Genomic DNA, 24103 nt, shown 5'->3' on the forward strand with positions numbered 1-24103 from the left:
TGAGATGCGATCTATGTGACGAAGGCACGAGAAAAGACTCGAAGCTTCGAGAGAGGGTCAATATAATTCAAGTCCATTTCATAGGTTTTGAATTTGAATAATTCATAGATTTGAAAATGGAGTGTTTGTTGAACAAATTTTGCTTGGTTGTATGATATTTAATTATGTCAAACAAATTATATGACGGTAATAAAGATGTATTGAAGAATTATGATTGGGGCCTCTCAATAGATTTAATAGCATAACTTAAGCCCATGTCATTGATTTGCATTTTTTTAGGGTAGATCCATGAAATAAAACTTGTGAAGTTGAGCACAATGAAGAAGGTCGTTTTTGTCGTAAGCAGAGGTCAAGCGACGGTCATAACTGACAATGAAAGACGGATGAAGAACGAAAGTAAAACCTCAAGCCCAAAGGATCAAAACACACTAAAGGGTTGATGGAACTCCAAATGCCAAATTCAATGAAGTTTTCCCAAGGATCGTCGGTCGAGTTGGTTGACAAGATGTTGAGGTTGTAGGTAACTAGAGAGGCATAAAGAAAAACGAAGGGAAGGAAAAAATTAAGGTTGAGATATAAAATAATTTGCATTTCTTAATTAAACCCTAATAACAAGACTATTATATAGACTCTAAATCTATTTGGTTCCACTCTTTTATGTAAATCGAGCCAGAATCAACAAAGAAAATTCGACAAAAAAAATTAACGTGCTCGACTCACCTATGAGATCAAACATAATCTCGCAGATGTCGGGACGATCCGACATTTCGCTTTGGGCGACGTTGGGCTTTATTTTGACAATGACTTCATCGTCTATTGGGCTTGCTGTATTTTGAGGTATTGGGCTCGTATCAAACCAACAATATTTGAAATGCATATTCATCACTATTACATAGGCGTAACGCCATTTAATTTTATTTCTTAATTTTGAGGTTCCTTCCACCAGGAACCATGTATATATCCATCGTGATTTAAAATATATGTCTATCGAATTACAATAGGGTAGGAAGACATGAACTTTCTTATGGTGAAATTTTAAATACCAATGAATTATTTTCTAACAAGTAAAATTTGTTGGAAACCAAATTCTAAGTGCTAGAAGGGTGAATTCAGTAGATGTCATGAATTTATATTCATTTTGTTTTATACAAATATTATCTAAAATGCTAGTATTGGCCATGTTGTTGGGACATACTTTAACAATCACAAGAAATTGCAATAAAAGCATAGAAGTCTATATTTCTCACCACTCAAGTGTGAGATTTATATGAAGAAATACAAGTAACTTGAAAAATGGGGATACTTTTCGAATTTGGATAATATAATTTGATGTGTAACAGAAAAAGAAAACTGTAGTTATAAATTATGTCTAGAAATAGGGGGAAAAGATCGTCAAGAAATTGTAGAATCACACGTAATTCGGACGACAAAATAATTATGAACAACATTAGAAGTATTAAACACCACACATAATTGACATATGTGGTCACTTCTTGTCCTGAATTTTAATGAACAATAGTAATAAATTAAACATATAATTATTCAGTCATGTATAGAATATAAGAAATGCACCACATGACCCGTTCCACAAAAGAGAAACCATACGAGAATCCACCAAAATTGAAATTAACAAACTCAATTTCAAAAAATCCTCCATTACTTTTATTAGTGTGCACATATATAATTTATTTATCATATATTTTACTGCTCCATCTATCTGTAATTTCATTTCAATACAACTAAGTTAATAAAAAAATTATATGGTCGAATGGACGAGAAAATTGAAACAGAAAAAGTGATTAATCTTTTAAAATTAAAGGAATAGATGAGAAAATAGAAAAGAAAATTAGTTGTAAGCATATCGCTAGCCGCACAAAGGAAGCATGCATTACACACAATCACGATGAGTTCCACCATATCAGAAAAAAAAAATAAATAAAATAAAAAATCGAATATCACATTTGCAAGCTAAGAGAAAACACTCCATCCCAATAACCAACAATTCACTCTTACAAAAACCCAATTCTTAGATTTTTTAGGCCAAAAAACCCACTATAGTAACATGCTAGATTGCATCAAGTTTTGAACATTGTGAGTAGTGAAAGACAGTTGTTGAGCCAAATCCACAATAATAATACTATATTATTATCAAAAGTTTTAAAAGTATATATGTGTGAGGTGTTGTAGGTATTTTATTTTGGTCATTTGTTGTTTGTCTTGGGATCTCTTTTGTCCTATGTTTCCATGGGAACATTATTTTGTTATGACAACTAAAGTCACCAACTCCAACAATTGCTTATACTTTTTTACAATATTAATCCATTATTTAGACTAGCTTTCCATCCAAAAAGTTGTCTTTTTTCTTGTAATATGCCACTAAGTCATCATCTAATCCAATCCATGTACACCCATTTTATTATCTAGTATTAGTTGAGTTGTGAAAGGGATGTTACCATGACATGTTGATTCTTTATCATTTTTTTTGTTTCCATCCCTAATTAATCCATAAAAGTCATGTGAATATTTCAAAAATTTGCAAAATATTGTGTTAAATCGATTGTTTACGCTACTATCATTGAACCGTGACAAGGTAACTGGACTAAAATTTATGAGAAAATGAAATTTGTGTATAAATTCAATCCATACATGTTTAAATTCCTAGTTTCTTTTTGGTAAATAAACCATACAAAGCCCTATTGAAGAGAAACTATCGAATCATCATCACCTTCTTAATTTACCCTATTTGGTTAGTCAATATCAAAATCTCTAACAATAACTAACGGTGTGACAAAAGTGTTATTGGCCATAAATCTTAATTAAATTTTGAAAACCTTCAAAAATCAATGTCAAGATAGTATTGATATCAGTGATCTTTAATGATACTGACCGTTAAATGATAAGTTAATATCATTTCAATATCAAATTTGATTTAATGAAATAAATTATTGACACCATTAAAACTTAACGAGGAAAAAGCATTGCAAAGTAATGAGAGATCATTTGATTAGTTATTTTGACCAAGTACAATACCCACTCCTACATATTCATCTAAACAATTGTAATACACATTTTATACTCCAATCGTCCAATAAAAATATATATATTTTTTGTTTTCATTTAACACATAAAAATATGAACATTTCTATTTATAAAAAATTATCTCGAACTCAATACAATAATTTATTTGTAACTTATACCACTGTGACCGACCATTACAACTCATTAAGCACCAATAATAATGTGAGTCTCACTATACACTGACGTTACTTGAACTGCCATTCTCCTCTTCTTTCTTACAAATCATGCAGGTTGGATCGTTATAGGTCAACATGATATCGTCTCAACTCAATAAGACCTAACCCGACATGTTAAGGAAATTCTCAGCCCAAAATTGACCCGATCTGCAACCTTCAACCCTAAACACAATCTGCATATGACATGATGTAACATGATATCACATGATTAAGTCTGATTTACACGAGAAAACTTGATTTATATCATTAAATATGATTTTTAAACCCGAACGTGTACAATAAAAACTTGATTTACATAATTTAAAATAAAAAAAGTAAGAAATTGGTAAGACACGTCTACTCCATTCAGGTCGAGAGTTCGAGTCATCGGGAATTTTAACTTTTCTTTTCTAAAAGAAAAAGCAAGAAATGTTCATATTCCAAATCCTCATAAACATAGGACCATCATCATCATCGCCTTCTTCAAACCGCTCTCTTCCTTTTCCAAATTCATCATTACAAAATCCATCTCCACAGCATTTGCAAAAGTGGCCTTAAAATCCCAATCAATTGAATCTAAATACCACACTCCTTTCTTCCTTTTCCCTCCATTCTTCTTTTGCTTGTGCTCATCAATCAATTGCAGCTCCACTCCCCCCTCCAAAACCTCTCAATTCCCCTTTCTTCACGCTTGCTCAATGCCTCACCCACGCGCACGCACAATCCACGCCTCTCTCAACCTTTTCTAGCACATCACTCCCCCAATTCGCACCAAAAGTTTCAATCTTGGCCGCTGAATTTCTCCAATTGAGAATCTCCCATGGCGGGCCGGATCTGAATTGGAGACACCGCCGAATTCGGATCTTCGCGGCGGAGATGGTGGCGGAGCCTTGGTTGCTCAAGATGGGGAATCAGGTGAGCCACAATTTAAAGCACGCTTTGTATCTCGAGAATTTGACAAAATCGCCCAGCGCAAAACAGGGGCCTAGTGATAATAAGCAGATTATAGGTATACTCTCGTTTGAAGTAGCTAATGCCATGTCTAAGATCATCCACTTGCACAACTCCCTCTCTGAAAACGAGGTTTCTAAGCTCAAGAATGAGGTTTTGAAGTCTGAGGGTGTTAGGAGTCTTGTTTGTGGCGATGAGAAGCGTCTATTGGAATTGGTTGTGGAGGAGAAGCTGGATGATCTGAACAAGGTTGCTGGTGTGGTGTGTAGGTTAGGGAAGAAATGCACGATCCCGGCGCTGCAGGGTTTCGAGCACGTTTATGGGGATATTGTTTGTGGGGCTGTGGATTTTAGGGAGGTGAGTTTTCTTGTGAGGGATATGGAGGGTATGGTGAGGAGGATGGAGAGGTATGTGAACAGCACGGCGGCTCTTTACGCGGAGATGGAGGTGATGAATGAGATGGAGGCGGCCGTGAAGAAGTTTCAGCACGAGGAGACGAGGAGGGCTTATGAGCAGAAGCTGGCGTGGCAGAAGCAGGATGTGAGGCATTTGAGAGATGTCTCTCTTTGGAACTTGACTTATGATAAGGTGGTTGAGCTGTTGGCGAGGACCGTGTGTACGGTGTTTGCTCGGCTGTGTTTTGTGTTTGGAGATGTGTGTTCGAGGAGGGGGAATGTTGATGGTTCCACAAAGTCTGTTGCGGATAATAAGAGCGATGGCTGTTCTCATTCGGCCATTTCAGGACAAGTTGGAGATGAGAGGGTGGAGAAGAAAAGCCCGAGTTTAGGTGGTAAACTTGGGATCCGAGGGAGCCAAGGAGGCTTGTTTTGTGCGGAGGTTTACAACGCTGCCTGCTGCATAGGGCGGGGGAGGCTGTTGATGGAGTGTTTGAGTTTGAGTAGTTCTGCTTCCAAAGTGGATGATGATGATGATGAGCGTGTCGTTTATGATGATGGGATCGATCAAGTTTCGGATTCTATCACTGCTGCAACTGATTTGAATAGCACAATTCATGCCATCCATAGTGGAGATGAAGCCGAGACGAAAGGAAGTTTGTTGAGCAGTTTAAAGTTTGCGAGAAAGAGTAGGCTCCTTGCTCGTGGACCTCCTAATAGTGTTGGAGCCTCTGCATTAGCCTTGCACTATGCCAACGTTATCATCGTGTTGGAGAAGCTTTTGCGTTACCCTCATCTTGTAGGGGACGAGGCTAGGGACGATCTGTATCAGATGCTCCCAACGAGTCTGAGAATGACTCTGAAGTATAGTTTGAAGTCTTACGTAAAAGACTTGGCTATCTACGACGCTCCTCTCGCCCACGCTTGGAGGGAGAGGCTCGACCTGGTGCTCAAGTGGCTTGCTCCTCTCGCGCATAACATGATGAGGTGGCAGAGCGAGCGCAACTTTGAGCAGCAGCAGATTGTGACGAGGAAAAACGTTCTTTTGATTCAGACCATATATTTTGCTGACCGGGAGAAGACAGAGGCCGTCTTGAGCGAGGTGCTCGTCGGTCTTAACTATATCTGTCGGTACGAACAGCAACAGAACGCGTTGCTGGACTGTTCGAGTAGTTTCGATTTCGAAGAGTGCATGGAGTGGCAATCACAAGTTAGGAGTGGTTCATTTTCTTGATTTTTATTTTGCTCATGGTTTTTTATTGCAGTTTTTTTAATTTTATTTATGATTATGGTAGGTTTATTACCATCTGCAGATGTATGATAAAATGTAGGTGATAATACTACTACCATTGTGACTAAAAAATATCCCTATTGTGAAAACAACTTTTGAGTGTTGTGTTGATATCATACATTGTTGAATTTACTATGATTGTAGAATGAATCTGCTAATTTTGTAATTTAAAAGTAAAATAAATGTAGTTGTAACGTTTCTTTCGTTTTTAAGGAAGTAGTTCAGCTTTCTGATTTTGCTGAGATCTTTATCTGATATTTTCAGTGGTTGAAGAAGTACTGAAAATGAATGTGGCTAACGTTGTATCTGAAAATGAAATAATTAGGCTAAAGTTGTTATATCTGAAAATGAAATAATTAGGTTATTCAATTATAGTTCGAATTTGTTTCCTAGAAAAATATACTTAAAATTTTTTCTGTCAAAATGAATCGTTGTATAGAAACCTTTATTATCATAACAAAATGTAGGAAAGTTATTATCTTAAAATTCCGAATTTAAAATTTACTTTAATATATAACCACTGTCAAAATAGAGATTAACAAAATCTTAATCTAGATTAAGCTTAATTAATTATCATAAAATATATTACTTCCACTGTCCCTGAAAGTTTGTCATATTTTTCTATTTTCGTCCGTCCTACAAAATTTGTCACATTTCATTTTTTACCATTTTTTGTAGTGAACCTCATATTCAAATAACTCATTTTCACTCATATTTTATTATAAAATTAATATATAAAAATAGGAATCGTATACCACTAACTTTCAACTCACTTTTCATTATATTTCTTAAAATTCGTGTCCGATTAAAGTGTGATAAAATTTAAGGGACAGTGTAGTAAAATTTTAATGAAATTAATCTTGAAATTAATACTATATGCTATTTGGGCTTCAAATAAATCGTTTCGGCCCATATACTTTACAAGGACCAGTAATTTAATTTTAGAAGGTAATTTAAATTTTAGAACTCTTATTAAATTTGGCCCAACTAAGAGTTAATTAAATTAATGTACTTAAAATACAAGCCGGGCTCATCACTTTAAAACTCATATATACATAAAATTTATATAATTTCAAAATATATAACCTGGGGAGTGATCAATTGCTAACTCATGATTTAATGACTAACTACAACTAATTTAAGGCCATATGATTTTAAAAAACGTGTGGTCTACAATTTACCACGTATAATTTTCGTTTTTATTAATTAAATCGAAAAAAATAAAAAAAAAACGCCAAATTAGGGTTTTGGATGAAAATGTCAATATAGTGTTTCAAAAATATCAACACAATGCTTTGAGAATGTCAACACAAATTTAGGATTGACATTGTATATGCTTTATATTGACATATTATCTTAGATGTATTGATATTAGCCTGTGTACGAAAAATACGAAAATTCTAGATTTTTTTTTTCAAATTTTGACGTCGGAACATATGCATGTAGTATATCGTTGGAATCCTTATAAAACTATCTTTAATTTGATATATGTTATATGAATTTAAAGTTTTGGGATTTCTTTTAAAAGTTAGTTATAACTAACTTGACATTAATACCCCTATTGATTTTTATTGGAATTAATCCTATAGCCTTATTGACGTTTTTTGTTGATCGTATTGATATTTTGTGGTTAATGATTTAGGCCTTTAATTTGAATATCTAATGGCTATTATTGAGTTGTAGTTAGCAATTAAGCATTGAGTTAGCAATATAACACTCTCCTACTAGTACTACTCTATAAGTCCGGGAGTATAATTAATGAGGCAGCCCAAAAAATTAAGAAGCTTTATAATGAGAAGGAAGGAGTATTCGATTTAATTTCAAAAAATAGTAAGTATTGCCTTGTAAGTAGACTATAATTAACGAGATCAATAAAAAAGAAAAAACACATGCCATTATCACTGAGACATAAATAGTATGTATCCCCATTGTATTCTATTAATTTTAAAAAAAAATTAAGAAGCTTTAATTTTGACATAAATGGAAAGATTGCAGTGCAACTAGTAAAAAAATTGTGTTGGAAACATAAAACTAAGTACAATTTCAAATTCTATGTCTAGAAGTAACACATATTTGAATTTAAGTTGAATTCTAATTCTAAAATTCTCAATTCAACATTTTGAATTTTATAGTTAAATTATGTACTACTAGTAGTATTTAAATTCTCAAGTCGTTAGTTTTAGAATTTGCTATATAATGTGAAATAGCAAACCAAACATGCATAATTATAGAATATTGATAACAAACCACCAATTCAAACACCACATCTAAATAGGAAATGGAGTATAAATTAAAAAAAATTTGTTTTATCAGAATTGTTTTCTTTTCTTTAGAAATGATAAAGAACTGTTCAAACACCTCCTAAAAGTGAACAGGACGTCATACTCAATACAAACACTCTTGATTCCTAAATTCTACAAAGAAAATCAACGTCTAATTATTTACCAAACAAAAATTTAAAATTAAACATAGTTTTGTAGTATTAACTATTTAATTTTACTAAACAAAAATTTTAAATTATTTTAAAATGTTTACCCTTCAAATTCAGTTATAATTATAATCATACTATTTAATTAATAAGTACCAAATACCCCTCATAATAAATTATAAATATAGTGATGTTAATTAAGTGGGCAAGTGAAGTGATGAAAGAGCTTCCCAACCTCATGAAAATGGAACAAAAGTAGATAACCCACCGACCAGTCTCATGCAACGAGCAATGAGAGATTGACAGCTGATTATGGAAAGGAATTCTAATGGTTAAATTCTGCAGACATTTCCAATCATCATCCTTTATTTGAGTATTCAACCCAACAACTACTATCATTCTTATTGGATATTTTAGTGTAATTGGACTAACTTGATTGATCAATATTATCGTAATAAGACATCATACAAGTCTGGAGGTGCGGAGTGCACGCTTATTTTGAAAATTAGTTATTTTCGGTTTTTTCCCAACAGATGCACTGGTTCGTCTTCTTCAAAACCTGATCGATTCTTCTAGTTCAATATAATCTCGAATATCAACATATTATAGTTCTGAATCTTCTGAATTGTATCCGATCAAATATTTTGGTAGAACCATCGAAATTGATTTGATCTGAAAGTGATTTATCACGATTTTCAGATTATCCGTTTTTGTTCAATATTCTAAATCTCCCTAACAATTCTGCATTCTTTATCTCAACTAATTACTCTTTAATTCATTGGTAATTGCAGAGTTTTTGTTATTCAAATTCCACAAATGTTCAAAATATTACTTTGGTAAATATAGGACTCATGACCCATCCTTATGTTTTATTCGACTTGGTTTGTTTTTTTGTATAATCATATTTCTTTTCTAAATATCACTTTACTCTTCTACATGTATAATTGAGAACATGCGAAATTAACAGTAACTGTAAAACATAATGAACATTTGGGAGATTTAAGTGGAGCGGTGAGAGTGCTATCCCACCCATACATTTCCAGACCGTCAAAAATATTCACTTCAAACTATAAACTTTTTTCACAAAATGAATTTCTTAAAACTGTATATATAGTATATTCTAGAACACTTTGCCAATGTAACTTTATAATTACTTCATCTGAAACTAGATTTGGATTCAATCTACAAAATTACATATCTATACATACAAGTGCAATAAGTGGACTTTTGAAACTAGATTTGGATTCAATCTACAAAATTACACATCTATACATACAAGTGCAATAAGTGGACAAAAGTGCGATTCTCTCCTTCATAAAAAAAAAGCTACTACCTATTTAAATATGATTATGAAGTCAATGTATAAGAAAACAAAACAAGAGATAAAAAGAATGGGCCCAAGTTGAATAAGGGCTGAATACAGTGCTAAAGTTCATGAATCATGATTATAAATTCAAAAGGCATGCTTCCACTCTATTTCAACTTTCAACCAACTTCTCAACCTAAGACACATGTCTCTCACATGATAGTCCGTCCACACACACACACATCATATAATAATATTATATGCACAAGTCACAACTACACAATGTGTCTCCATTTTCATAGTTATATTTCCTTAGGATATGGTAGAGATGCCCAAGGTTTTCGGTTCGGGCGGTTAACCGCGGAATCGTAACCGGTGGTTCCGGTTCCGAATCGGAACTGTGAGATTTAAATCAAACCAAAATCGTCACTTTTGGAACCGTGGTTCGGTTCAGGTTCCAAAATTTCGGAATCGAAACCGTGCCGGAACCGCGAAAAACCACGAAATCGAGCTAAAACCGCAAAAAACCGTCGGAAGCTGGCGGTTGGGAACCATGAAAAACCGTAAAAAACCACCAGAAAACCGGCAGTTCTGAACCGTAACTGTAACCGCCGGTTTTGGAACCGGAACCAGAACTGCGAAATATCCTCGCGGTTCGGTTTCGGTTCAACAATTTTCGAAATCGGAACCAGCGGTTCCGGAACCGTGATCATCTTTAGGATAAGGTTACCTGCAACTTAAATCACAAATTTTAAGGATTTTTACATATGAAAACTACCTTTTAATACTATTGTAGTAATAATCTTTTAAGAGCACTCCTCTTTTAACGAAGAACTCCTGTCAACATCACACACAACACACGATTCCGGCACCTCAAGGCTTGAGGTAGGCGGAGAGAAAACGGTGGCTGGCGCGGAAGTCTCTTCCGTCGGCAGTAGATAGGGTTTCCATGTGTATTGCACAAGTTATGTGGGCAAAATATTTCTTCATAAATTGAATAGTGAAATTAATGAATACCCCTATTTATATCTAGGAGCCTAGGGTTGGTTCGACCTAAACCTAGACATCGAGAAAGAGCCAACAAAGAAAACCCGACGGAACTTATACAGCGCTCAACTCAAATAAGTTCACAAAATAAAATAAAGTAAAATAAAAGAAACCAAAATACATTACTAAAACTATCTAACTGAAGTCGCCACGCTCCAAGCTGGGTCGTCTATTTGGCGACGAAGTTTTGGTAGCGAACCGGCGGCTTGAGTTGATCTCTTGGTCTCAACTTCCGGACTGTTGTACTCTCCTTGGTTCCTGCCTCTTCTTCCTCGGTCTGCGACAGATCCTCCTCGTCGTCCTTGGATGACGCTTCTTCGTCTCCTTATCACCGTCTCCTTCGCTGTCAATTGGTGATGAGGAAGGCTCTGCAGCGGCTGCAGCAGCCGAGGTTGTTGGATTCGTAACATAATCTCACAACCTTCCCACAAATTAGCACCTCCTAAACTTTTACTGTAAAATCACACAATTTTTTCCAAAAAGACGTCACGTTTCACATTAAAAAAAAAAAGAGAAAACAATCATTAACACACTCAATCACTTTTTCTCTATAGCGAAAATCTAACCCAAACCAAATTTCGGACGTCTATCTACGATTGACGATACTAACAACCGAGATAATTTCCTTCAAAATCCGTCAATTAATTTTGAGTTTCGACGGCTCTCAGTGTCGAATTCGTGCATAAACCTAAGAGGGACGAAATTAATTATAAAACATAATGGTGCAAAACGAAAGAAGAAAATATATGTAAACCAGATAGTTTTTTCTATCTGATTGTATTATATACTGTGAATCCATCGATAATATTCGCTACACAACACTTGTTTGTGCCTTTGCGTTTATTCTAAAAGGCAGAATTAGGTTAGTTCATTGAATCAACTAACACTGTATCTAGTTATATCGTCGACTTCGCCGCAGCAAAATACACTCGAGCTCACGCGCAAGATCGTGAGACGAACCTGGTTTCGCCAAAACACCATTCATCCCAACCTCCAAGCACTTCTCCCTAGTCTCTTTCTCGTCGCTTGCAGTAAAGGCGACAATCAGCAGCCAGTTCCGGCTTTCATCCTTGCGCAGCTCCTCAGCAACTTCGAAGCCATCCAAGTCGGGGAGGTGAATGTCCAGAAGCACGACTTGGAACGGGGGCACGGACGGACCAACAGCTCTGAGGCATTCGGATCCAGATGAGACTGCGGTCACAACGCACCCCAGCTTCTCCAGCAACCTCCTTGTCACGGCTCTGTTCCCAGCATCAGCATCAGCTAGGAGAATTTGCAGACCTTTGAAGACGGAGTTGGATTGCATGCGCTTAATAGATTGCTCCTGTTCTACTATGTCTACTGCAAAGGATGCCCGCGCCTGGAACTGCAAGACGAGAACTATGCTTCGATCGAAGCCCTCCGGATTCGATACCATCCAGATGTCTCCTTGCATCATCTGTCTCGAATAATTAGAGTAAGGGAAATATTAGATTGATCCATAAACAAAAAATGACAATCTTCATGAATGCAATAGCAGACGTCGCGCAATGATCCCATTGATAATCCGATCCTTTATTGCATCACGTGCAACACTTACGGATTAGGGCCATGTGTCAAGATATCGTCCAAATTTTGCATATGAAAAACACTTGATGCTAGTCTATACATGCAAAACGTCTCCATTTTTGTTAATTTCCATAACACAATGACAATCATTCATGAATGCAATAACATATGTTGTGCAATGACGCCACAGAGGATCCGAACCTTTATTGCATCACCGTGCAACATTTCATACTGTATGTACGAATTAGGGCAACGTATCAAGATATCTACAAAATTGGGTATGAAAACACTTTAATAACCGTTTATCCATGCAGAAAATGTCACTATTTTAAAGAATTTCCTTAAACAAAAAGAACAATCATTCATGAATGCAATAGCAGATGTTGAACAATGGTGCCATAGATGATCCTATCTTTTATGGCATCACCCAGCAACATTTCCTATTGTATGTACGGATTAGGGCCACGTGTCAAGATATCTATCAAATTTTGCGTATGAAAACACTTCATGACAATTATTCATGAATGAATAACAAACTTTGCACAATGATGCCATATAGGATCAGATCCTTTACTGCATCGGCATGTATCTACATCTACAGATTAGGGCCACGTGTGAAGATACCTACCAAATTTTGCGTATGAAAACACTTGAACAAAATGTGTCTATTTTTGTGAATTTCCATAAAAAAAATTGACAATCATTCATGAATGCAGTAACAGATGTTGCACAATGATGCCATATAATCTGATCCTTTATTGCATCACCGTGCAACATTTCATACTGTATGTATTAATTAGGGCAACGTGTCAAGGTGTCTACCGAATCCTACGTATGAAAACACTTAAGAACCGTCTATACATGCAAAATGTCTCCATTTTCATGAATTTCCATAAACAAAAATGACAATCGTTCATGAATGCAATAACAGACATTGCGTAATGATCTGCCATAGGGGATCTAATCCTTTATTGCATCACCGTGCAACATTTCATACTGCACATACGGATTAGGGCCAGGTGTCAAGATATCTGCTAAATTTTGCTATGAAAAAACACTTAATAAATGTCTATACATGCAAAATGTAATAGCAGATGTTGTGCAATATGATATAGAGGGTTCGATCCTTTATGGCATCATTGCGCAACATTTTCTATTGTCGGTATGTCTAGGGCTGTGTATCAAGATATCTACCTTGCGTATGAAAACACCCAATAACCGTCTATACATGCAAAAAATGTAATAGAGGATCTGACTTGCAGGACTCTAGCAACATCAGTAAACGAAAAATATGTACTCATAAAGTAATGAGGCTGAGTGAAAACCTGAACGATTTTTTTACACATGTCAAAGCTCATGATTTCCTTGCCTCCACCGGAGCATCTCTGGCTACTGTATTGAATCACAGAACTGTTGCCTGACTGGGAACCAGAATTGGTATGACGAATACCGGCTTCAAGCCTAACATAAGCATATCTATCCGATGAATTCGACCTCCATTGGCCTCGTCTCTGGTCATTCCACACCTGACTCCCGTTCGCTGAATGCACTCGTAACAAAAGAAATCCACCTCCTCTGCTTGCATTTAACAGATTACCAATCATATGCAGAATCACCTGAAACACTCTTGTCTCATCACCTAACACATATTTTGGCATTGACTTATCCACTTTAATAGAAAAATTGTAACCCCTAAGAGCACACATGCAATTAAAGAGGCATGCAGCTTCTTTTATCATAGAGTGAAGCTCGAAGGGCCTCATATGCAAAGGGAATCTGCTATAATCCTTTCCTGCAGTTTCCATGACATCATTTATCAGTGTCGAAAGAACATTACCAGCCTTGAACGTCGTGCCAATGAGAAGAAGCTGCTCGTCACTAAGCGGTTCATCCTGTAGCACTGATAGCAGGCCAAGAATCGAGTGCATCGGCCTTCTTAATCCGTTACTCATCACCTTCTTAAATTCATAGCGCGCTTGACTTGCCATCATTGTGTTCCGGTTGGCCTGCTGCAGTGTTCGTTTTTGTTCCTCGAGCGTTGCTGTCAAGGATAGGGCTTCTTCAACAACAGCTGCATGTGAGAGAGCCACAGCAACTTGATCAGCAACCACCTCCACCATCTCGAGTTCTTGCTTACTCCATGTTCGACCCAGTCCACTGGGAAGGACCAAGACGAGAATAGCATAACAGGCTTGGACCATCTCAGGAGTGCCGTTTTTGAAATGGGAAACCTTCAATATTGGCATCCTGATCGCAGCCACACATCCCGGTTCACCAACTTCCCTACTGCTTGCAATAGAAAGTGGAGATTCGGGATCAAGTATCCTCACCCGTTCACTTCCCTTGACCCTTCTCACATCAGGCTCACTAATAGGGATAACTGAATTATGTGTATTTGGGAGGCTTTTCTCTCTCAAATCATGCGTTAGGTTAATCTCCGTTCTACCCGAGTTTGGCATCCAAACAACGCAGTTTTCCAAATCCAAAACCTTTGACAGCTCAACCAGAGTTGTGTAGAAAATAGTATGGCGATCAAGATACTTGCGTATCTCACGTGTCAGCATCCTAACACGCGTGGCATGTTCCTTCTGCTTCCTGATAATCGAAACTTCCCGATCAAGATCCCCTGTCTTCTTCCTCAGCATGATCTCCCTCACCTTCACCTTGAGCAGCTGCGGGATGAGGGTGAAAAGGGTTATAGCCGTTGCAAATGAGACGAGGGCAGTGAGAAACTTGAAAACGGTGAGATACAGCATGAGTTGAAAGGTGTGAGGTCCATACGTCCAACCATTCAGCAAATGAGTCATCCCGCACAGGACAATGAACAAGACGAACTGAACCAGCACCCATTTGTAAGGAAAGGTGGAGCAGGTAACGAAGTAAATGAGTTCAATCGGTATCGAGAAGTAAGCAATTGCAATCAAGAAATCACAGGCTTTTTGCCAATCTAAGATTTTCTCAAAGCTCCAATACCCTTCCTCATCACAGCCACAGCCGAAACCATTGTATGCAGCCGCGATGGATACATACAACGACAGCAGCAACAACAGCCACGGATATACTAATGCCTTCAACATTGCCATCCAAAGTATGTTATGCTTCTAGATACACAGTTGTGAGGAAAAATGGACCACTCCAATCACAATTCCACAACAGAACCGCAGGCACTCATTCCCTGTTGGAAAATATTCGATCGAATCAAAACACATAAATAAGTGAAACCCTATGAATTCATAATACATTAAAATACAAGTTCACATATAATATTCAACCAGCCAATAACATCCAAAAAGGACGACTATAATATTCAATTTCTGCCTTTTACAATTGTAATTGAACTAATCACATAAAGAATTTTCTCACGGTAAAGCAAATAAGAACACTAGTAACTGAAAAATCACACTCATTAGATCTTATTTCTGCATTCAAACAGGCAAAAAAAAAAAAAAGGATTCTACACATTCGTCTGCGTTGGCAACGAAGCTTAAATTTCTGCTCAAGGAATCAAATTACAAAGCCAATTGATAAAAATCATTGAAAGAGAGCTCTCGACGAAATTCAGCGAAAAAATTAGCTAGCTGTTAGTATCTGAATTTTGATATGGAATCTACCAAAATGCTGGTTCATTTCAAAATTTTTCTGACCGATCTGCTGGAAAATAAATTTTGCGAAAACAAAAACACGATTAAGCTCCTGTAGACGCATGAGAATCCGTACGTAGTCGATTCGGCAGGAAGCTCACCGAGATTTTTGAAAAAAAGTTAGCTATCGTTTTGTTTCTTCTTTTCTCTTTGTATGCGGAAATTTGTAAAAGAGAAGTGTTGTGCGAGTCGCGGGGAGAGCGAGCGAGAGGGGCGCCGGCGTTCCTTCCGGTGGGCGGAGCGAAAACAGGTGGCGAAGAGAAACGGAAGAGAAGAGAAAAGAAAGTGGAAATACTTCCTATTTATATTTTGTAGAGAGAGAATCTTAGAGGTTGGGTGGGACCCACAGCTTAGTCATTTAAAAAATTAATTTTGTAGTTTTAAATTACTCCCTCAGTCCCGCTTTAGCAGTCCCATTGACTTTTCTACCATGTTTTCCGTAAAAATAATAAAAAATAGTTAAAGTGGAGTAAAATAAGAGCGACAATAATATAGATAAAACTCTTTTCTATATTATTCTCGCTCTTAATTTACCATTTCTGCTCTTTAACTATATTTTTTTATCATTTCTACAAAAAGTTAACAAAAAAGTGGACTGCTAAAGCGGGACAGAGGGGTACTAGTTTAAATTACGGAAAAAGTTTTAAAATGTTTTCATTGTTCAGGAATGTATAATGATATTTTAAAAAAAATATTGACCACAGGTTTAATGGAGTATAATTTTCTTTATTTAAAATTTGAAAAATAGCTAATATTAATTCTTATGTTAAAATTTGCCTCCAAAACCCTAAGGAGGCATTAAATTTAAATTTTTAGATACTATTTATTCTCCGGTACAACTTTTTAGATGGAGCACAACGTGAGTCATTTTTGGCCCTTTTTATGATTAAATTAATTCTACATTCATTATATTTATTTTTATATTATTTTATTCCCTCCGTCCCATGTTACTTGCACTTTTACTTTTCGGCATGTCACAAACTCCTTAAATTTTTTATAGTTTAAGTTAGAATTAATGTATTTAATTAATATGTTAGTTTAATTTAAGGGGTCATTTATTAAGTGACGTCTCATTACACTTAAAATTCTAACTTAATTACATAAAAAAATCAATTTTAAATTTACGGCCTAAAATGAAAAGTGCAAGTAGCATGAGACGGAGGGAGTATTTACTAATAGTATGGAAATTTTGTGATTGCAGTAGCTTTCAAATTATTTTGAATCAGAGTTGACCGCAGCGTGACCAAAATGAATCTGGTGTCATGACGTGTATAGTGGCGTGTGTTCATTGAAGAATCGTATATACTTTTTGTATTTTTATCAAAAGGAAATGAACTCCTAAATTGTCTATATTCCTTCCCTCTTTCTACTATATTGGAGTATTTTAAGAAAATTTTAAATTTGGTCCCTACTTTTATATTTAAGGTTTTAATATCTTAAATTGTACTCCCTCTGTCCACCATTAGGAGTCTCATCCCTTGGCGGCACGGGTTTTAAAAAATGTTAAGAAAAATGAGTGGAAAAAAGTTAGTGGAATAGTTAGTCTCCACTTGTATATATTAGTTTTAAATGAAATGTGAGTGGAATGAGTTAGGTGACCATTTATGGTAAAAGTGAACCGGGACTCTTATTCACGGATGGACTAAAATGGAAAAATGGGACTTCTATTCGCGGACAGAGAGAGTAGTACTAATGTCATTGAAAAGATTTATTTATTTATTTATTTTATTTTATTTTTGCCTTTAATCTTCTTTCTTATCTTTCTCTATACTTTTTCTCACTAGTTTCACTTTCTTCTCAAATCTCTTCTACCTCGTTCTTTTCCAAAGTAATGAATTTCTACCTCAATACACGCGAGTGATGTCACAATAATCTGTATCAAAATTCAATTTCTCTTCTAATAAATTCTTAACCAACATTTTAGTTGAGATTTTTTTTTGTCACCAATTTTGTCGATGCCATATCACGCTTCTACTATGGCATGTTCTTTACTCATCAAGTAATTAATTACTACTATAACATAATTAGCTCTCCAAATTTTAAAAAAATGTGATTTATATAATTTTATAACGTTTACATTTGTGATAGTAGCATTACTCATTCATTATTCAGTGTTTTCATCTACAAATTAAATATAAAGATCGCAAATGTAACGAGACTAAATTTGCAATTTTCGCTTGTATTTAATGCTCTCTTTTTCCCACTTCTAAATCGCATTTATTTTTTTCTCTCTCCTTCTCACCCACACTTCACTTTTTCTCTAATTTCTTCTATATGTCATCTTCTTCGTCATTTTTCTTCTTATTCTCTGAACCTAATAAATATTCTCCTCATATGTCTCATGTAAATAAATCTTTTAACTTGTCGATATATACTCCGTGATAATTCCAATGAATAAAATAATTATTGTTTACCAATTCTATTAACATTTGTAACCCATCATTTTAATTTGATAAAAATGTAATAACACTATTAAAAACTAGAGCCTAGATCAAATCCCTCACCACTTAATTTAATTCATGCATGATCATTAATTATTTTTTAAATATCCAATGAACCAAACATAACTTGATCACATAAACTATGTACATTTAATTTAATTATTTACAGCATAGATTTTTTCGAGGATGATGAGATAGATAACAATTTTTAAAAAGGAAAGTCTGCCAATTAATTTCATCAACAACAAAAAGTAGAAGTAGTCAATTCATGAGTAATTCATTTTTAATATCATGACTTTGTCGTCCCAGCATTTCAATTTTCAACTATTGCACTAAGCGTTGCATCAAACTTGCGTCGGTCCCTTTCATTATGGCATTAAACTTTAGAGAATAAGAAGAAAAATGGTTGGAGAAAAGAATTGTAGAAGAGGAAAAGAGAGCAAAAGTGAAGTGAGGTATAATTAAATGCAATGTAGAAGAGGGAGAGAAAAACTAAAAGCAATCTCAAGAGAGATAAAAGAGTATCAAATACAATGCATATGTGATTTCAATTTTTTTGTTTTGTCAATAATAATTTTTATAATTATGAGAAAGAGCGAATGGTCTCAACAATTACTATCTTTGACCAAAAATATGATATTTCTCACTAATTTAAATTTGGTAGTAACAATTAAGAACATTGATCTTGTAACTAATTTCCCACAATTTAAGATTACATGTATCGAAACTATGCCAATTTGAATATAAGATATAAGCCATTTTGAATATTAAGATTAAGACTAGTGACAATGGTCTATAAAATTAGGCAAATTCCAGTATTTTCCACGAACTTAAAAATTGATTGCAATAGTATTAGATGATCTCCTAAACGAACCAAAAGAAAATTTAGTCGTGTAGTAAATTAATCGAACATCCCGTTTAGTTACATGCCAAGAGCAACACTAAGATTTCTAGCTCAACATTGTAAACACAAGAGCACCATATGTAAGGAAAACCGGAAAATTCATGGTGTGTCTGGGTTGCGGATGATGGCCCGTTGCTATCCTTCTTCATCTTCTCCGTAGTCTTTGTTTCTTCTACATTTTTCTCTGAGTTTTCATGTTTCTCCACAACAGTCTGTGCGAAGGCTGTGGGGCTGAGGCCGAAAAGGCTGGGCACAAAGGCACGGGCCGTGTGGAAGGTAGGTCCGTGCGTTGTAGCCGCCTTTCTAATCCGATCCACGACCTAGCTAAGAAGAAAAATAATATATTTGTAAGTCTAAAAACACATAAAAATGCATGATACTAAAGGCGAAAAGATTGAATATTTGATTCGCATCAATAAGGTGGACCGATCTTTTCAGTAGAAAGAGATGGGACTCCAATTAAAACCCTAATCATCCCCTCCCCCAAACTCAAAAGTAATTAAATTGATTAATCACAATAAGCTATAAATAGGGCAATATTTCCCAAGTGATTCATGCCATTTCCAGTAATTATGTTCTCCCATTAATTAGAGATCTTCTATATCATGTCGGGTTCAAATCATCACACATCAGAGAATTAGAAAATGTGTAAGCATTATTTATCATGTCGATCGGGTTCAAATCACTAGTATGAAACCATTTGGGGTGTCTCCAAGAACAAAATTGCGAGAGCCTAGCTAAAGCAGATAACATCATACTAATGTAAAGCTTGAGTGTGCATCGACGAACCTTCACGTCACCTATACATGACATTTCAAAGGAAGTAAATAAACATTACTTCTAGATGTCCTCTGCAAGAACTTTTTATTCCAACCTCAATTATGCATCAACTAAACTGTGTTAACTGTGTTTGTGTGCTTCTAATTAGAGAGAGATTCAGGTTTTCAGACAACAAGTATATTCCTAAAAACTACTCCTATTCACTAATGTTTAGCTAAACAAATTACACTCTTCATGTCCCCCTACACCTGCAATTAGTTGAGTCACACAAATTAAATTTTATGAGTATGGAAAGTAAGAAAAATAATCAAAAGATAGTATTATATAACAAAAGGATTAATGAAGCAAAGGTAAGAAATCAATAATTTGACCATGAAATTAATAAAACGAAATGACTTTAAATGAACAACAACTGAGGAGAAGCAATTATGCTTATCCCCTTTTATTGAACTCAATATCTCTACAATAAAAATCCTCTTACAAATATTCCCAAATTAAGCACAAACACACAGTATAAAACACCATGACTTATCAAGATCATCGTCGAAAAGTTGATGATCGGTCACTTGTCGTGGCCAAGCCGGAGCTCCAAATCCACTTCAGTCTCCTCCACATTGCTACCTCCACCACCACCAGCCGGCGAGGCTCCCATCCTCAGCCACAAATCCGCCTCCTCCGGCCTTGAAAGAGGCGAATAACTATTCCCGCCTCGAGAACTAGGGTTTGACGAGGGCAAGTAGACTTGATAATTCATCTGCTTGTAGTGATGATGATGAGGATGATCAGGGGATGATGATACCTTCTGCTGCATAAACATAGGATTCTCTTTGGACTTATTCGAGGTTTCGTGTTGTTGTTGTTGGTTCTTCTGCTTGGCCTTGGCCTTGTCCTTCCGGTGGATGTTCATGTGGCCGCCGAGGGCTTGAGCGTTGGTGAAGCCGCGCTTGCAGAAGCTGCACTCGTACGACCTCCCAACGCCCGCGTCCTCGTCCTCGTCCTTGTCCTTTGCTTTGGCCTCCTCAAGCTTTGGTGCATCGGAATTTTCTCTATGTTTTTCTATGTCATCCATTTCTTGATCGGATTTCATTGGGAATTACTAGAGCAAGATATTCTTCTTCTTCTTTTATTTGTTTTTGTTTTGAAGGATTGAGATGGGGAAAGGGATGGAAGGAAACTAGTAGTGAATTTAAGATTATTGGTTTATGTATTTCTCATCCTCGGATACAGTTGTGTTTTTTTTTGTTTTCATATTATATATATTTATTGATTTTATTTATCTTGGCCGGCAAGGGTTAAATTGTGAATATTTCTTTTGATTTTTAATGTTGGCTGTCTCTCCTGGATTGCATCCCTATATATAAATATAAATATTGGATTAAATTTAATGGAAATAGAATCTTCGAATTAGTTTGGCTACATGGTTGAAAGGAGACGACTGAGACAGGCAAGATATCATTATTATCTTCGCTTATTACGGCAGGTTTAATTTAAGGATTAAGACGGATTAAAGTCTTTCTTCACATTAGTCTTACTTGATTTCTTGAAAGAAGACGACTGAGACGATGGAAGTATATGTTTTTTTTTTTTTTAGTTTATTCATAAATATTAGTACTCTGCACTATTATTTTTTTATAATAAATTTCTTTGGGTAAATAGCCATCTAAATCACCAAGTTTAGTCAAAATCTGGTCTATCTCACAAAGTTTAAAATCTGCTAATCAAACCATGAAGTTTCAACTTTTCTAGTTTATCCCATGGGTCGAATTTTAAGTGGAATATTTGCATACATTGAAATCCATCTTGAAATCTCAATCCAACTTTAAGATCAAGCTCTTGTGATTACACTTTGGATTATGCATGCATCTTTTAATGATTTATTTCTCAATCCATCTTGAAATCTCAATCCACGTCAACAAAGATTCCACCTAAAATTTGACTCATGGGATAGACTAGAAAAATTGAAACTTTGTAATTTAATTAACGGATTTCAAACTTTATAGATAGACTGAATTTTGACCAATTTGACGATTTAAATGGCTATTTACCCAATTTCTTTTAATAAAATGGACTTTATTTTGCACTAATATAAAGATATCCGCAATGATTGTGAGGGATCCCATTCCGATGGGACGGGTTGCATTGCGGGGAGTTGGGGGACGGGAGTTATGTGGTGGCTCACCCCAACTCCTCTCTCAGCCAATGTAATCACATTACTAGTGGGCTTCTTTTATAGTATGTGTTTTAAGTCGGTACTATTATTATTTTAAAAAAATAGTGAAATTTACTTTTTTTCTTTCAAAATTTTCTACACTATTCTAACATATCCGTTACTTGACAAATTTCTATCAATTTTTTAAGAATTTTAAATAGGTAATTTATATTTTTAATTTTCTAGGCTATTAAATAATTACGTATTTTATTTAGAATACATAATTAATAAATTAAAATAAGAAATGAATAGAAAATAAAAATATGAGGTCCATGAATAATTATGTGTAATCTGTAAAATATATTGTGAATAAAATGAACAATAGTAGTGTATCTTTTTTCTTTCTATCTCTTACTTACCAATTTTATAATATTAAGATTTATGTTATACTATCAAAACTATTTCCAAGTGTTATAATCTCGTACATGAAGGCGTGAATATACAAAACGTTTTGTTTGATTATATGGAGTCTCGGATGAGTCTAAGAAAAATGTGAAAAGAATGAAAATACTAATAGATTAGCAATATTCAAGTATCACATCTCAGATGTATACTAATTATGTCTGGTTATGCTTTTAATTAAAAATTATTTATAGCTGTTTCCCTGCAGTGTGACAAACAAAAGAGACGACTAATTAAAGTCATCGCTGTACTTGTAGTCGGCAAACGTTCTAGAAATTAAATTGTTAATTTAATAAGATTAATTAACAACAATCTTCATTTAAAATTTCAAAATTATTATTTTTCTTTTGGTTCGGACAAATTAAAGCATGAGGGGAAACAACATTAGTGTACGTAGCTTCCGCGTTGCTTCGAGTGCAGCTAAATCATCCCAAAGCATAATTAATTAGATTAACAGAGTATTAATTAATTTTAGTCGTAATACAATTGGACTTGATCGAAACAATGCATTATATTATATAGCACGTACGGCACCAATGCTGGCATTTATACTCTACTGATCACTTGTAGTCTGTCATTAATTGTTTCATATGAGATTGACACCAGTTTTAAGAAAGACAGAAGGAATATAGGTAAAAAAAATAATATAAATCTAATTTGTAGTAATAATTAAATGCAAGTGTAATAAACGAATGAATAATAAAAAGTAAAATGAAATATGCAATGTTGGATATCTCGGATGTCAAAATCAGACATTTAGTGATGGACAAATGGAGTATTTTGTAGCCGGAAATAAAGCCATATGGTTCTCCTGTGTCCCAATAAACATATCACATTTATCGGGTAGCATGAGATTTTATAAATACTGTTTAGTGTGTTTATATAGAGATAAAATGTGTATTAATACAGAAAAAATTAATAATTGGAGTAGTTAAATATATTAATAATGTACTCCCCTCGTCCCCCATTAGGAGTCGCACTTTGATCGGGCACGAGTTTTAAGAAATGTAAAGAAAAATTGGTTGAAAAAGTTAGTGGAATGTGAGACCTATTTTTTTATATTGATTTTATAATAAAATGTGAGTGAATTGAGTTAGTGGAATGTGAGACCTACTTACTATTTATGGTAAAAATGAAGTGTGACTCTTAATTAGGGACGAATCGAAATGGAAAAGTGTGACTCTTAATCGGGGACGGAAGGAGTAGTTTACTTTTTCCAAAATAAAGAGTGTGGATGACATTTCTATTATGACATACTAAAAGGAAAATGAGACATTAGTGATAAGATAAAAAAGTTGCAACATATATATACACTTTTAAGTTTCAATCATGGGATTAGGATGAAGCATTGCCAGGAACAAAAGCTTAATTACAAAAGTTAAGTTTTATCACCAACTTTTAACTTTATTCAACTTTTGAAAGAACCTTCCCATGTTGAGTCAATAATTTTTGTTTTTATGTTAATTTATAATTAACATAATATTTTTATTTTATATAATCGATTCAATCGTAGTATTAAATGACAAG

At 35.0% G+C, this 24103-nt stretch overlaps 3 protein-coding genes across 4 annotated transcripts; 1 reads left to right on the plus strand and 2 right to left on the minus strand.

Moving 5' to 3' along the window:
- The first annotated feature begins 3696 nt into the window (after positions 1-3696).
- On the plus strand, positions 3697-6020 carry LOC125190193. Its single transcript, XM_048087453.1, has one exon. The coding sequence runs from the start codon at positions 4110-4112 to the stop codon at positions 5811-5813; it is 1704 nt and encodes a 567-aa protein (XP_047943410.1). The 5' UTR covers positions 3697-4109; the 3' UTR covers positions 5814-6020.
- Positions 6021-10979: 4959 nt separating this feature from the next.
- On the minus strand, positions 10980-15276 carry LOC125202565 (protein EIN4-like). Of its 2 annotated transcripts, XM_048100988.1 has the most exons (3): positions 13525-15276; positions 11612-12089; positions 10980-11104 (listed from the first exon to the last, which is right to left on the minus strand). In XM_048100988.1, the coding sequence occupies exons 1-3, from the start codon at positions 15274-15276 to the stop codon at positions 11094-11096; spliced, it is 2241 nt and encodes a 746-aa protein (XP_047956945.1). In that variant the 3' UTR covers positions 10980-11093. The 2 variants fall into 2 exon arrangements, with proteins under 2 accessions (XP_047956945.1, XP_047956944.1); XM_048100987.1 differs by lacking the exon at positions 10980-11104 and having other exon boundaries at positions 11418-12089.
- Positions 15277-20527: 5251 nt separating this feature from the next.
- On the minus strand, positions 20528-21034 carry LOC125185276 (transcriptional regulator SUPERMAN-like). The gene has a single exon (XM_048081789.1). The coding sequence runs from the start codon at positions 21032-21034 to the stop codon at positions 20528-20530; it is 507 nt and encodes a 168-aa protein (XP_047937746.1).
- Between the last annotated feature and the right edge of the window lie 3069 nt (positions 21035-24103).

The sequence above is a fragment of the Salvia hispanica genome, chromosome 1, assembly GCF_023119035.1.
Source record: "Salvia hispanica cultivar TCC Black 2014 chromosome 1, UniMelb_Shisp_WGS_1.0, whole genome shotgun sequence".
Taxonomy (NCBI): Eukaryota; Viridiplantae; Streptophyta; class Magnoliopsida; order Lamiales; family Lamiaceae; genus Salvia; species Salvia hispanica.